A 17,014-nucleotide genomic window follows, 5' to 3' on the forward strand; every position below is an offset into this window, starting at 1 on the left:
AAGTGTCAGACGACAAAGAAATGACAATGAATGTGCAGCATCTGCAGTCACATCTCATGCAAACTCATCGAAGCCACGTCTCTCACCAAGATTTCCCCCTACCCATACAAAACAGGCCAAAATTTAACACGTTTTTCTTTTCTGTCATCTCTTCATTTGATATGATAATCAGAGATTTGTTGCAAAAGAACAGAGTCAGTGCCTGCACGGTTATTTCACGTCCAACGCTATGGGGCTCAGACAGTTTCGACTCACATCAGTGTTATGATGCAGATATGGGGCATTACTATGGAGACGTGACAGGAAGTCACAAAGCCAATTTGGCGAGTAGGTGTGAAACGGGGGGAGTGTGCTTTCACTTTGCTGCTCTTGTCGCGATGGCCTCATCTTTGTAAGCGAGCATGTGTCATCGCAAGGCTAGGCAAGCTCAAAGGGTTCATGTGTGAAAAACCGAATATGGCTTGAAGACGATGAAACATGTGAAAAGGCGGATTCAGATACTAAACAAGTGTACCTGGTAAAGCCCAACAAACAAGATTATTATTAATAGGAAAAACGAAAGTCTCTTTTATGCAAAACATACTTATAATACTTTATTATTTTGGCATTGAAATACTTTTTTATGTCATTAGTCTACTGAGAACAGAGGGTTATGATCTACTGAAAACCTCGTTGGACAATTTTCTTGGAAACATACAGAAAAATGCTGCATGTTTCTGCATGTACGTGGTGGTAGTACAAGAGAAAAGCGAGTTAACCAGCATAGTGTACTGGCAGTTTATTGTCTGGGATTCAGCAAGTTCATCTATATATTTTACAAATTTGGACTTTTGGTTCACTATCTGAGGGGTATGAGCATCATTTCTTAGATGTTTAAAGATAAGTAAAAACTGTACAACTGTTGTTGCTTGGTTGTTTAGACTATGCTCAGTGCTCAAAGCAATGTGGTTCATGGGTGAAGTTGGCCTTGAGATCATAATCTTGCATAATATTTTCAAGTCCACGTGGACACAGAGGCTGGAGGTGGTGCGTTTTATTTGTACTTGGAAGTGAGATTTTCCAGTTCTCGCTGTCGTTGGAATTCTCAGTACAAAGGTCAGAAGTTACCAAGGTGCCTCCAAGTTCATTGTCCATTGTGGTTTCTGTTCACACAAAATTAGGTAATATATTTATTCACATCAGACTTAAAGAAGCAGTAAGTTAGAAATTTACTGTAAAATTAACCAAAATCATTCTCACTTGTCAACCAGGATGGAAGTAGCATTCCCTATAAACAATCGGTCCTCTCCATCAACAATTATTTTTTTCAGTCAAGCTTTCTCCTTTCAAACCCAGGACTACTTTGGTTCAGAGTGTAGCCTGTGTTTACCTCCTGGTTCCTGAGCCAATCACATAAGAGAGTTCCCAAGCTTCCCAAAACAAAGCGCAGCCTTTGGTATTTTATTTTGACAAAAAGGCAGCAGCCTGCAAACATAGAAACCAGTAAGAGAAGCAGACCAGAAATAGAACAGAGTACAACATCATATACCTGTATCCTGTGGAAGTAAAAAGTCAGTGGGTTTCACACCATTGAGAAAAGGCTGTTCTCTATGGTGTTGTGTATGTGTTGTTCCGATTTGCAACACTATGTGTCACTATTACTTATTGCTCCTTTAAATGTAAAATGTAAAAATTTGGAGTCGCCACGTAGAGACGGTGAAGGGTTTGTGTACCTCTACTCTGGAGTTGTTCAGGGAGAGAAGCGTCAGGTGGGAGAGGGAATACTCAAAGGCCCACAGCCGAGTGCCTTGTTTTTAGAAATTCCCCTACTAGAGAGAGGGTTACCTGGAGAGTACTATGGGAAGGATTGGCTTCCCTGATCCGTACACTTCTCCCGTATTTTGGGATCACGTCACCATAGCAAGTCATTACAATTTGCATAAAGACTTGTCAGAGTTTTTGTATTGGATGCCCTTCCTGTTGCAAGCTGGATGCGGACTTACCCTGCTACGCAACAGGGACTATACAAAAGCTATATAAAATACCTATATATGACCATTTGCAGAACTGTGTATAAAAAATAGGCATTTTACAGACCTTTAGTGGAGTTTTTATTACTGCATCCACAAGAGTGGTAAACTATGCCAATCCCTCAATCACAATTTCTAGATTTTCTTTCAGTAATGTCAACTTGACACCATCGTATGACAACTCTCTGTAGTAATAGTAATTGGGCATCGCTTTAAATCTGAATTTATGTTAGCTTTATAATTTTAAGCGTCAGTAATAACTATCCATCTATTCATCATCCACCGTCCATTATCAAACGACGTGGAGGCGTGACCCGTCTGACTCAAAGCAAAGTCCATTAATGTCTGATAGTTGACACCTCAAAGGGCATTACCCCGATTATACCATGGTCACTCACCATGGTTAATAAACTATTAATACTTTGTTTTTTTCACTGTTGAAATCGTACGTTTTCACAAAAAGCATCTGAGAGAACTATATAATATCTCTCCTTGTGAGGTAACCAACGTCAACTGTGTCGCATTTTAGCCAGCCCAATGAATTTGAACAATCAGGTAAGTTGACCGGAACTTTTTTATAGGTGTCCAATAACACTTTTTAAACAGACAAACTGCAGCCAATAAGAATCAAGTATTCACCCATATCACGGTATAAACATGATATATATGTGACCAGATGTCCCAATTTTTGCGGCACTGTGCCGTCTTTTTTACTCTTGTCCCGGTGTTCCACAAACGGAAACAATGTCCCGCACTTGACTAGGGCAGATTCAGAAGAGTCAAAAACATATTCGATGTCCTTTCCTGACATAAATAATGATAAATGGTAAATGGCTTGTACTTGTATAGCGCTTTAACTACTGTGAGGACCCCAATGCGCTTTACATTCCAATCAGTCATTCACCCATTCACATACACATCCACACCCTGACTGTGGTGAGGTTGAAGGCGGAGAGGCAGTCCTCGTAAATGAGAACTGCGTCAGCTGTCAATCAAAACAGGCAAGAACGTCTCGCCTCATGAGTGGCGGCGCGCCAGGATGCTCATAAAATAAAACGAAAAAAGGATTCTGATGCATACAGAATACTAAGGAAACTACGTCAAAGAAAAACTGTTGCTACAAAGACTGGGGTACGGTTTCTAACTGGGTGAGGCCAGAGAAAGGTGATTCTCCGAGAGCTTTTTGTAAACTTTGCAAAAATTATTTTGCAATTTAACACAGAGGGAGGATCATGTGAAGCAATACCGTAGAAACGAGTCAAACAAGAAACACACAGCTGAAAAGCCTCCTGCTGAACTATGGACTCATTTTTACCCCAACTCAAAACCACCTGCCAGACAGACAAGGTACAGCTGCCAAGAATAACTTAAACAATATTTAAACTTTATGCAAAAGATTATTAAAAACATTTATATGCTTTAAAAAGTGTGCATCTTTAAAAGCTAGTAATGGTTTTTTTTCTGATAAACTTAGAACAATTTTATTTAACAGTGTTATAGTTTAACATCCCATCCATCCAGAGGAAAGAGGCAGAGATGTGGGGTACATCCCGGACAGGTCCCCAAGCCCGGCTTCTCGCCGGCGCATTTCAGTGTATTAGAACGTTACACTGAAAGTTGTCAAAGTTATGCTGAAATTAGACTGTTACGTTCATGATGGTCAGTACGACACGGTCGTTTGAGAGCAACATAAAAAAGTCAGTAAAGCTCTTGAACGTGCATCAGCACAGCTATAAACCTCTCAAACAACATAACCTAACACTAGCTGTTATTAGCTTGACGAACAGCCCCCTTTGAGCTACACGACACACCGCAACGCTCCTCTGCGGGAATGCATCCAGAGAAGCAGTGAAATGACACACCAGCACAAACCCCACCCACTTCTGTCGCATCCCTGCCACCAGCCGTCCAACGTTATGCTGAGAAAAAAAAAAAAACTGGAGAGGACTCTGCAGTCTATCGCAGGGCTAGAAGTTTTCCTACACTTCAAAAAAATGAATAAATAATGCATTTTATAAACTTACTGACAATACATTGTTGTACAATTTCTTTCTGGTGAATTTCTGGGTAAGGGGCGCTGTAAAATAGAACCTGGTGCGGGCCTTTTGGATAGACTAAACAAAGATTGATTAATGAAATGTGCAAAATAAATAAATAATAATAATAACGGGGGGCCTTTTGGATAGACTAAACAAAGATTGATGAATGAAATGTGCAAATAATAATAATAATAATAATAATAATAATAATAATAATAATAATAATGGGGGGTGCGGGCCTTTTAGACAGGCTAAACAGAGATTGATTAATGAAATGTGAAAAAAATAATAATAATAATAGGGTGGGGGCTTTTAGACAGGTTAAACAAATATTGATTAATGTAATGTGCAAAAAATAAAAATATAATAGTTATAATAATAATGGGGTTGCAGGCCTTTTAGACAGACTAAACAGAGATTGAATAATGAAATTTGAAAATTTTTAAAATTAAAAATAAAATAATTATAATGATGGGGGGTGGGGTGGGGGTTTGGGGTTCGGCCGTCTCGCCCAGGGCGGCAGAAAGGCACAATACGGCCCTGTTCTGCAAAAAACTCAAAATAGGCGAAACTGGGGAAGTGAAAGCTCAATTATCTTTGCGCAAAAAAAAAACAAAAAAAACAAAAACAAGAGTAGTTGCCACGTCCTGTGTAGCCCATAGACCTATCCTGAATGTTTAAATGGAAGCATAATAGGTCACCTTTAAAGTTGCCGTTCCGTTTCTAAGAGGCTGGTTGTGATAGGCTGAGGCCTGGAAGAAAGGAGCTGCTCCGGTCTGTGCAGAGCCAGTTGCCGCTGGAGAGCTCTCTCTCTCTCGACGACCGCAGGCTCCAGCTCAGAAAACACGCGACGCTAAAACGCTTTTATTTGTTTTCATTTTGTTTGTTTTTTTTCCATTTTTTATTTATATCGCTTTTCTTACCACCCGTCGCCGTTTTTGCACATTTAAAAAAACAAAGATGTGACTCGGCGACATTTAAACCCCCTTCAGCGGTATTCATGTGCGTAAAGACACACAGGGAGAGAGAGAGAGAGAGAAACAGAGAGAGAGAAAGAGAGAGAAGCCGAGCCGCTCGGGCGAATGGAACTTATTGTTTTTTATTGCCTCCTCTTTTTTTTTTTTGACTATGTTATCCCTGAATGAGTTCGGGTCCAGTCCGTCTGTGCTCGTGGCCGACGCTTGAATCGTTGGATTTATACACAAAAAACAAACAAACCCAGCGACAGGAGGGATTGTGAGCGTTCCTTCTCCCCTCTTCACCGAGCCGGGGATTTAAATAGTGGCTTGTTGGCGAGGAGCCCCCGGAGAGGCGAGAGCGACAGAGCAGAAAATTCATGTGGCCATTCTCTCTATAACCAAACATTTTTACTTTTCGGAGGATAGCATAATGACCAAGGAAAGACCTAAGAGGAATATCATCCAGAAGAAATACGTAAGTAGGAATCTGTCGAGCTTGAAAATGCACGCAGACGATTCAAGTTTGCCTTGGTGGAGAAAAAAAAAAAACGCTTGAACTTTTTTTTATTATTATTATTGTTATTAAGCGTCCTCTAATGTGTGTCAGGTATTAGTAAATAGACGGCTGCCTGTGAGGAGAGGCTGTTGTGTTTTTTTTTATTTTAGCGGCTGGCTCGGCTCCATCGGGCTCTTCGACACCAGACATGTTTCAGGGCTCTGTGCTCCGCGTCAAGGTGGACACTTTTCAGCCCCGTCTCCTCTGCCTCGCTCGCCCCTCCGCCGGAGGGGTGTCCTGTGGTGACGTAAGGCTGGGAAATGTGTTTTTTAAAAACGCTAACCGTGTTGCAAAACACGTCTCGGGACGAGGCTTCCCCGCTTCTTCTTCTTCTTCTCCTCCTTGTTGTTGTTCGCTTCTTCTCGCTGTTCGGAGGAGGAAGGCGAGCCCGACGGCCATAGCTCCATGCGGAGCCTTTTTTTTTTGGCTTCATTCTCCAAATAAACGCCGTGCATTGTGGGGGGAAAAGGGGTCGTGTTTCTGTGGCGGTGATGCGTTCAGGTTGTTGTTTTGTGTATTTTTCGCCGCAGGGTTTTGACACCGGGTTTCGCCGAACTGACTGGCTGTGGCTCTTTAATTTCCTCCATATAAAAAGAGAGAGCGGCAGGATTCTGCGTCTTCGGCCCATTTTTTTTTTTTTTTTTTTTTGTCTCCGAGCACCCAAAACACGATGAATGAGGCCGTGTTTACACGTGCGTTTCGGTCCAAACACCTAAACTACCACCATGCTTGGGTCTTTTTTTTTTTTTTTTTCGTCTCCGTGTGACCTCTGGGAAGCAGTAGATGTTCTGTTGCAGCAGCACAACTCCATTTCTCTCCCCCCTCCTCCTCGTCCTCCTCCTCGTCCTCCTCGCTGCCGTAAATGCTACAGAGAGGAGCTCAGCTCACCGGCGTTTTTGGCCACATCTTGTGCGCCACAGAGTCGGTCCTAAGTGTCTGAACACCGTGTTCCGAAATGACCCCGTCTGTTGTGTGTTTTTTATTTTATTTATATATATATAGATGAAAAAAGAGAGAGACTGTGTAGTTCAGTCGCATTGCAGAGGCTTTATGCACGAAGCGACCATTTTCTTTCTGGTGAATTTCTGGGTAAGGGGCGCTGTTAAACGGAACCTGGTGCGGGCCTTTTACAACACGCGTCCTTGTGCTTCTATTTTTATTTTTGAATAAAACCCCGTCTCCTTTTTATTGCGTTAAACCTCACAAAGCGCCAGTATCTGAAAATGGTTTCCTTTTTTTTTTTTTTTAAATCCTCTTGTTGTCGGCCACATGCCTGCTTGCAGGGCCCCTTCACCAACTGGGGATTTAAAGTTTGTTGCACTTCTGTTGCTTTGAATGACCCTTGTCTCCATGCTACAATTGTTGAGAATGTAGCGATTCCCGATTACATTATCGGTTTATCTTAACGATCCGGTTCCCTGTTATTGTGAAGTAGGGGAAATAGGACCTAGTGGGCTACAAATAGGTCTGGTTGCAGTAACTTTTAATGATCAACTGTGGCACACTGACCGTTATTGTGCAGAAAAATCTGCACCTTTTTCAGGGAGGTTACGAGATGGTTCTTGGCCCCAACGTGTCTTCAGCTTTAGACGACAACCTCTCAGATGGGGTGGGGGAGGTTTTGGTAAATGGAGATAATTCTCAACTAAAGTTGATGCATTGCCCAACGTGTCTTTCTCCATCCACTACCCCCATAGGGTGGCACTGCCCTTGGGAGGTACGACTTCTGCAGCTGGACTTCCTGTTCTTCTCACCCTCTCTGTGCTCTAGATACAAGGGGGGCTACGCGGCTGCTGGTGCACAAACAAAAGCTCACCGTCTTCCTCTTCGAAAAGTTCTTCCAGGGCTGTTTTTTTTTTTTTTGCTGCTCTGTGGGTGGCATCTAAAATTATACATTTATCCACAAATTGTAATCCACAAGGTTCAATTTGAGATTAAACATAGTGATAATCCTCGCTGTCTGTCACCCTTTACAGAGGAAGTGTGGATGTGTAATTTTTCCCCCCCATCAGCAGAACAAGCTCTTCTGCCTCTCCTAGGTACTCATTGCCTATCCTGGTAAATCTGCGACAGACAGACAGACAGACAGAATGAATGATAAGCTTTGGTAACAGCTTTCTGCAACTACATTTTCTGATCTGACCAACAAACCTTGCATATGACTCCTTTTTAAATAGGCTTCTTAGCTGTGGGTCTATAGCTGCAGCTTAGATGGTGGAAATGTGCACGCCGAACCTCTCCACCATCAAAAACAAGAGCGTATCATCTTGTCCTCGCATCTAGGGAGAGCGTGTGCCGGGCCAGCTCTGAAAAGCATGCACGCAGGTTCAAAGCATTTATGTTATCGTTATAGGGCGATCCTAATCTGCTCATCTACATTTTGGCTGGTGCTGATTTGAGTATTTAGAAATGCTTTCTTAGCGAGAACTTGCTGCTTCTCCCTGTGGACTACTTGTGCCGTGTGGGATCTCTTCACCCATATGATGACAGAACCAAACCACACCAGGTCTGACAGCAGATTGTTCTTCTCAACCCCTGTAACAACCAGCGATCAAACGGCTTGTAAAACTGTCTCTACTCGGCAGTGGTGTTTTTGCGTTGAGCCCTTGTATTGGCAATAAATGAAACAGAGTTATAGTGGTCAAAATAACCTTTTAACCATTTTAGTTTCCAGTTGAGCTTTGCCAGAAAATCTGGTAGCGACATTCAGGGGTAAAAGAGGTTAATATCTTTCAGTACAGCGTGTGCATGACGTCATCTCACAAAAATGTGTCATGCCAGTGGAGCCGGTGAGCGGTACGGTTAGGCAGACAGATCAACTATTCCAGTGTCGTGAACTATTGGGTTTCCCATCACTAGTTACATTTTCCTGCTCTCCTGGGTTCCAGATCTCCTTAGCTGATGTTCAAACACCAAAACAGCCTCATTTGGAGTGTTTCCTCTTTACGTGCTGTTGTTGGGAGGGCCAAACTTCAGCAGGATGTGGGTCCCTGGGTTACAGACAGTTTTGATACCGCATCGACTAAGGATGGCCGCAATATTGTATCACAGTACTTTGCAGCGTTCATTAGCCTTTTGCCGAACTGTTCTAATCAGTAGGCCCCCGATTAGGCTAAATTAATTCCATTAATCATATTTTGAAAAGTAAACGTTTCATTCAGAACCCACAAAGATGGGGCTCAATCTAGCACTTGGTGTCATTATAGAGCACTACAGGGTAAAACTTCGTACTCTTTGGTTTTTCTGTGTGGACCATAGAAGCGCTGTAGACATTTATATTCGACACGGACGTAGGCGTAGTATTCTCCAAAAAACACAGGGGGCAGTACTCAACATCACCAGTGGAAATGCAGTAAACGAGAAGGAACGGTTGACGCCACACACCCCAAAATGGCTGCGCGCCGTATCATAACCGATCGTAAAGAACGAAGAAGCGGATGTGTTTATGGGTTCCAAACAGAAATAAACGGAGGGTTAGAGACAAAAGAACAGGGTACGTTTACCTGTTCAATACAGACAGACGTGATAATGGTTAATACAGCCTATCTATAAAGCCCATAGGGATCATTTTCAAATAAAAGGTTTAAAAAGCTCACTTTAGTTTTAGTAAAACACTGCAAGTGGTGGAAACAGAAGTCAAAGCCCTTCTTTGGACATACAAAGCTTGGCTAATAAACTCACCTCTGAAAGCATGCTAATAATGTTTCTATGCGGTTTTCAGTCACAGAATAAACGGTAACAACATAGCATAGCATTAGCATTGTAGCACAAAAAAAACAGGTGCACGACCTTGGTCCCCTGTGCTCGGGGGCGGGTACAGCACGATCGTGTCACTTTTGGCACGCGATCCCTGTTCAATACGTCCAGTATAAACCTAGCCTATAAGATTTCTGCCTGCAAGCGTCACTGCCACTGAAGAAACCACGCTTGGCTGAAAGCCACTTTAGTTTGGCATGTCCGATGAGTCTCAGTGGAAAGAAATTATGTATTTAATGGAAGATCCTATTGTTATCCCGGTGAGGTGTATCCTCCAGACGGTTGACATTCCACACATACAAGCACTGTATTACGTGTACTTTGCCGCCATCATGCAGTTGCCGTTATGCCTAATCTTCCTAGTTATCATACAAAGTACTTTATTCTTCTAACTGTAAATACATTTAGATAATGGGTTAAACTGTCTAGCCAGTTGGAGACGCAGACGGTACGTCACACGCTTGAGCTACCAAGCAGGCTTACCTTTGCGTAAGTAAGCCATTACGGGCGCCGTGACTACCTCACTCAGCGGCGCCAAACTTGTCTTTGTATTCCTTCTAAACATGGTATAATTTCTTAAAATGTCTTCACCCAGTCAAACAAATTAACCAAAATGTGATATTGGCTGTCAGAACTGTATGTAGCGATACATCGCTTTCAAAGGCAACACAGAAACTAAGAAGGTGCGCACAAGGTTGAAGATTTAATACGATGTAGGGCTCATTTTTGTTTTTTCAAATCGTTGCAAAAGGGTGACCTTCATGCACATCCAACACCTCACCTGGTGAGGGTTCAGACTTTCTGCTTGGAACGGTATACAACGTTACTTGCAAAAAAAAAAAAAACAACATCCATTCAGTAAAAGAAAACTGCTGCGGGCGGAACATCGGGACCTTGAGCTACGCCCTGCTGTCGGCTCATTGTGAAGCCTTTTAGTTTATTGGCTGAAAAGTTAACAGTATTACAAGAGATGCAGCCAAACCGAGCAACAGGTTTATTGGAGCAACTTTATGTCTAAAAGTTGAAACATTAATGCTTCATCGCAGCCAGAGTGCTATATTCCCCCCCCCCCCCCCTACTCCTGATCTCTGCCTCATAACTGTCATAATAAAAGGCTGAACTAATAGTTTAAAGTTGGCACCACGCAGTTTGAGTTTACCGCTTCTTCTTTTTTTAGTCCATGTGTAAAACGACAACACCAACAACAAAAAAAACACCACAATCTCTTTTTTTTTTTTTCTTTTTTTTTTTTTTTTTTTTACAGGGATTGAACACATCTGCATGCGTGACCTCTTATGGCCACCAGATGTTTTTTGTTTCCTTTCAGCACCTCGGTGTCAGTAACACAATGTGCTGATGTATCGGCCTTTATTGGAGAGCGCCGCGAATGTGGGGCGACTTGAAGGAGACAGATGTTTGGAAAGGCTGACACAAGAGCAGCTTGATCTTTTTCTTCTCATATTTTTTTTATTTTGGGGGGGCGAGTCACAGTGTAGTCACTTGATACAGTCTCGATGTGACCGAGCAGTTGCGTCCACCGTGTTTTGTGATTAATTAAACCTTGCTGCTGTTTGTCGGGGGGACTGGTTTGACTGTAGCGAGGACAAAGATTTTAAATGGGCCGCGTGTGTAGATCTTCCCTCCTCTGCGTCAATAGCAGCCGGATGTTTGAGGAAATGAGTCACTCGCATCTACATTTAAACTTCATCCAGTTTAGACTAACTATTGTTACACTTTCTAAAAATGGCACTCAATGTTTTTTTTTTTTTTTTTAAGGGTTTAGGCATTTTTTTCCCTTCCTTTTCTGCAGCCTTGGTTGATGCACAGTCTCTGGCTCAGATCAAAATTGGTTTTTATAAATTGTAATTATTTTCCACCAAGCTTGTGGACTCCTGCTCCAGGAGTCCCTCTCCAGGCTTTGAGAACGGGACTTGTGGCCCATACGGATCACTCCGCCCCCTCCTCCCTTCCTCCACCTCCCCCTAATTAGCGTAAGACAATTATACATGCTTGGCTTAACCATTTCCCCAGAAACACAAGTGTGAGCCGTTGCCCCTTAACCCCCACCCCGTGCTCCCAACAAACACTCGCTGTCCGCGGCTGATATTAAAATGTTTAGAATGATTTAAAATATAATTAAGGCAAACAGGGCTCGACTATGATTATGATTAGACACATTAATACCCCCCTGAAGTAAAAAAAATAAATAAAATGCGCCGCCAATCTTTCTATCCAGATTTGCAAGTGTTACTCTTGGGGTCCATAGGTTGATAAATTGGGTTTATTTTATTGTTTTTAACCCTGCAAAGCATCTCGTTACATGCTTAAAGGAAGGGGAAAAAAAGAAAAAAACTTTGTCATGAATGAGGTATAAAAGACTGATGTGGGGCAGTGTTGTTCTGTCTAACAAAACATGACACATATTGTGTGCGTGTGCTTAGCCGTGTTAGAGCGAGAGCCGCAGCGGAGCGCGGCGCACTGCGGCCAGGGCCATTTTGTGCAGAGTCGGCTCTTCCTGCAGGCCCAAGCTGGGGCTAGGCCTCTGATCCAAAGCGTGTGTGTGTGTGTGTGTGTGTGTGTGTGTGTGTGTGTGTGTGAGAGACAAGCCCAGCTGCTGCATGGGCCTTTACAAATGTAAAGAGGCTGTCAGTGTTTGTTTCATCAGGCCCACAACTGATGAGGACCAAGTTGAAAATCCACAGTGCTGCGAGTGTGTGTGTGTGTCGGAGCACAAAAAGGAAACAAAAATAGAGAGCCGGGGAGTGCACTGGCACAGACCCCCCCCCCCCCTCCCTCCACCTCCTCTTCTCTACTCCTCCTTTTCCTCTTTTCATCTCCGTGTCCCTCTGTCTCGCTCTCGCGTTCTTTTGGCCTGTCCAAATGAAATGTGGGCCTCATGCGGGCCGGTGAAAGAGGGTCGCCGGGTTGTTTTTTCACCGTGCTCGAGCCTCGGCGCGCTTCATTTAACCTAATGTTTCAATGCAAATTCTCCTTTCATAAGCTCTCTCCTCCTCACGTGTGCAACATGGCAGGGTTCACTTTGCAACCCCCTTTGTCACTATGGCTACCAGGGCAAGGCACGGCGCACTCTGGCAGAGGAGGTGTTTTACAGCCTGTTTATTTTACTGCCATACATTGGCTGTGGTTTCCCCCTCCACGTGGCACGCGGGGAAGGGCAGTTATGAAGTAGCGTCAAACGAGGAGGACACCTTTTTTTTTTGCGCTTAGTCATTTATCCCACGGTTGCGTCACGGTTCTCTATGCGTGGAAGACGACCGGTTGCCAAGAAGGCAAGGATCCGTTTTGAGTTCTGAAGGATTTAAAATAAAAATGAGCAAAAAAAAAAAAAAAAACGAGCCTCGGGGCCCAGGGAGACGCAGAACACGAAACCGAACGCGGTCGGTCTTATCGCTTCCTCCCTTTTTTTTTTTTTTTTTTTTTTAGCGACGCAGGCTTTCTAATGAAATTTGGCGGCTTTGTGAACATCACTTGTTTTGGTTCATGCGAGGAAGCAGCCTTCCCACGCTGCAGCTCCGGCCTCGCATCCCTCTGGCCTCGCTCGGTCGCTGCTGCCAGACACATTTCTGGGGAGTAAAGTTGGCTTGCCCACTCAGTGCTCCTCTGCAATCTCAGAGTATGGAATTTGATTTATTTTTTTGTGTGTTTTTTCAAGAGTGCTTAAGGAAAGACATTGAGGTTTACGGCTTTGTCCTTACTCAATTATCTTGAGGAGAAAGAGTAGAATTTATGTTAAATAAAGGCCTTTTAGAGACTTTTATTTAGATTATGTTCCTCATCTTTGACCTGCCACCTCTAAACTTCATGATTTTGTCTCAGTGATGAGAACCTACATATAAATACACACTCATTCAAAGGTAAAAGACAAAAAACTACTTTTTTGGCCTCTAGATCAGGGATGGGCAGTTGACTTGCCCAAGCAGCTACGTTAGCAACTGTGTCAGCGGCTAAACCGAGACACCTCGCTCATATTATTCTAAGAACTGGGGTTATGTTAGATAACCAAACGTTTTCCTAGTATATGTTGGATAATTAACCGTAAATATAAGTTTTTATCTTTCTCTGGGAAATGAACAATACAATAGGACCCACCGTAGGAACAGCAGCCTATTCATGGAAATTATCATTTACAAAATCAATTGTCGGAAAGGAGCAAAGTGTTGTAGCCTATTTAAAATTGTAAGAAGTAAGCCCTGAAAACAGGTCTTGACTTTTAATAACCTCTTTGACTTAAATGTCTGCCAATAAATATTAAAATCTAGTTTACAAACTCAACATTGTGGATCAGTCTTTCTCTTTTTGGCTTATGCTTATGTAGCTACCAGCGCCTTAGGTTGGGTGGTAAAAGGATGCTTAATGGGCACCAACATCCTGACACAAGATTACTCCTAACTTTAAAATGAGCTGCTTGTTTTTCAAAAACAAATGTATCAAATTAGAACTTGCATGGTGAATTAACACGTTGCATTTTTAATTGCTAAGCCAGGGCTGTAAAACGTGCTGATCTGCTGTAGAGGGCTCTGGCTCCGGGTTCTTTCCTTTTTTTTTTAAGGGTTCATTTAAAATTAATGAAAACAACGGAATCACAAGTTTCATTTAAGATTTTTAAATTTTTAGAGAAAGCAGTGAGATGGCCCTACTTTAAAAACGCTGAGTCAGAAGCAGTCTTTGACGTCGTGTTTCTTGATTTGTGAAACATGCACGGCAGACAAACGGGACCAGGTGAGCCGATGTCCAGAATGGGACAAACCTGCCAGGAAAACCTAGAAATGTAAGTTTTGAAAAATCTGGCAGCTATAGTTTGGGCCAACCAAAGGCAGTTCAATAACATAAGTACCCTTTTACTCAGTTTTCCACATTATGTAATCCAATCTCCTGTCATTCAATACTACCGTTCGGTTTATCAGATGCTCACACCAAGCTTGATCTCTGTATTGTGCACGCAGGCAAAGGTCATTAAGTGTGTGTGTGTATATATATATATATATATATATATATATATATATATATATATATATATATATATATATATATATATATATATATATATATATATATATATATATATATATATATATATATATATATTAGAGATATATATATATATATATATATATATATATATATTAGAGATATAGAGAGAGGGGGAATAAAAACTGTGTGAGCTATTTGCATGCGCAGTGCCATAAAACTGGGCGTGACTTTCTTTGTGTGGATAAGCTTGCGTAGGTGTGTTTGACTGCATATGCTCCAGCAGATAATGCAAGGCGAGTTTGGACTCAGCGCCGTAGGTTTGCGTGTGTCACGTACACCACTTGTGTTCCCTCTGTGTGCGTCTTCGTTCGAGTGATTTATCTCCTCCGGCCTCCCGTAGCTTTGGATAGGGGTGGAGGTGGGAGGGGTGGGACAGCTGGTCAGGCCCTGAAAGGCTGCTCGCATGTGTTTGTATGTCTGCGGACACACATGCTCACTCGTTTGTGTGTGTGTGGTTTCCACTGCTTATCTGTTCACGATCCCCATGAAGCTGAATCGACACTTTAGCTTTGTCTTTGCTTCGGCCTTGTGGGCTTTATAGAGGTCCTTGAAGGACAATTCAGCAAGTCTGTGGTCAAATGAGAAGAGTTTTTATTTTTAAATTGCACATTTCTTAAAGCACTGTGTGTTATATGTCTGCTTCTAAGAGAAAACGCATCAATCTTTTGGTGCTCGTGTGTGTTGCTCAAAATTCATGTTTGATTCCTATGCTCTAAGGCTTAAAGAGCAGGTATTAGCTTGTTTTCCAGCCTTGTTGTATCGCCAGGCAATTGCAGCTTAGACAGGCATTAGCTGTTAATAACCATTACCGGTGTCTCTCGGACAACCTCTTGACCGATCTCCGCTCACCTTCACCCACAGCTCCTTGCACGGCGACATCGGTTTAATAAACACTCCTCACATTTTCATCCCATGGTCAATCCCATCTGATCCCCTATTGTGACTCGATCGTCTTTAAACATCCAGCGCTTTAAGCCTCGAGGGATGAGGCAGCAGAGCAGAGGCTCAGTCGGGTATTGATCCGCCTCTCTTACACGCTTTCCTCTGCGCCTAAAATGTCACAGATTTGCTGTCAAACCCACACGTCTGTGTAATGTGAAATGTTTAACTGTGCTTCTAAGATCAGGAAATCCCAACAACGTTCTGCCTTTGATGAATGCTGACATGTCATATTTTCCGTGAAGACTGCTGATTAAACAGAATCACGAGTTGATTGCAGGAATCATAATAATTTTACTATTCAGAGTACACTCATAAAGGCTCTTGTTATGTGTTACAATCTGACAAGCTTTCTACCAAGAGCAGTAATGTATAAATTATTTCTTTTACGATGGAGCAGTTTGTCCCTTACCACTAAAAAGCTATTGGATATTCTCCTCAGTTCCTTTTTGGCACCATTCTGATCTGGCTGATAAATCAAATTCTACTTCATTATTTGCCTAAGACATTGTTTCTTTTCCATTAAATTTTAACAAAAAATCTGTATGGTTTCCAGTTCAGGTTCTGACCAGTGTATATTAACATTTATGTCTTATTCTAAGATTGTCCTGATGCTAAAAATAGGACTGAATATCTTTCTTTTTTAAATAAAGTAAAGATTTTTAATAGAATAGAAATACCTTATTGTCTCACAAGTTCATTAATCTTTCCATTCAATGGTAAACAAACCAGTTCAGGTTTGATTAATCTAAACTCGTGAAGATCAAATAAATTACGTTATTGCAAATATGTGAAATGGACTGTTTTATTTTGTATTTATCAGTAGGAGCCTAGGAGGCAGATGCTAACTTTATAGTTGTTTCTATTATAGCTGGCTAACAGTTAGCCAGTTGATGCATTATTAGAGAGCTGGCTCGGAGTTAGCTAGTCCTGGTGTACTCAAAATGTTTGCTGGCTAATCGGTAGTTAGTCACAGTATTGTCATGATGTTTGCCGAGTCACGGTTAGCCAGTCAAGTCATTATTATAGAGCTGGCTAGGGCCAGTCGTGCCGTTCACATAGTGCTAGCTGCTGGCTAGGGGTTAGCCAAACTGCAGCCAAAGTGGAGATTTCTAAAAACTGTCTGTGACAAATAATGTGGCACTGACACCATGTGTGCGACTGTTGGCTATACAGTGGGGTAAAAAATGAATGCTGTCGGAGAAGTGCTGATTTCTACGTTGGTGTTGTGATTAACTGTTTACAATATGTGTCTAAACACTGTTAAACTGGACAAATTCACTAACGTACGGCATCTTTTTTCCAACTGCCGTTGCCTCCTGGGCACCACGCAGCATTTTCTGCCTTCACCTCGGTATTGAGACTTCAAAGTAAAAGCATTCATGGAACGTTATAAACGTTACACTTGGTTCAGACGCTTTTTGTTTTTGTTTTTACAAGCCTAGCTGCTCCAATATGTTGAGGTGCAAAGGAGAAAGAGACCTTCCAGGTCAGCTGTTTGCTCTTCAACATCGCCTTTACTGTGAAAGATTCTGTCTGGCTGACATAGGTTTTAGCTTTGCGGTACATAATCTGCCCCCTGTGTGTCTGGGATGTTTAAAATAATACTCAGTGGTGAATTTGTACATTTATTTTGTGGATGACAGCTTTTCTAATGACGATCCTGTTTTTTATTATAATAATAATAATAATAATGATAATGAT

At 42.2% G+C, this 17,014-nt stretch overlaps 1 protein-coding gene across 1 annotated transcript in view; it reads left to right on the forward strand.

Moving 5' to 3' along the window:
- Window positions 1-4,837: 4,837 nt before the first annotated feature.
- Window positions 4,838-17,014, forward strand: part of jarid2b (jumonji, AT rich interactive domain 2b) — a 136,059-nt gene continuing 123,882 nt past the window's right edge. Inside the window, exon 1 of the mRNA XM_036145208.1 lies at window positions 4,838-5,482. Coding sequence (XP_036001101.1) covers window positions 5,438-5,482 — 45 coding nt within the window. The 5' untranslated portion in view covers window positions 4,838-5,437. The remainder of the gene's footprint in view (window positions 5,483-17,014) is intronic.

Source organism: Fundulus heteroclitus, chromosome 13 (genome assembly GCF_011125445.2).
Source record: "Fundulus heteroclitus isolate FHET01 chromosome 13, MU-UCD_Fhet_4.1, whole genome shotgun sequence".
NCBI classification, from domain to species: Eukaryota; Metazoa; Chordata; class Actinopteri; order Cyprinodontiformes; family Fundulidae; genus Fundulus; species Fundulus heteroclitus.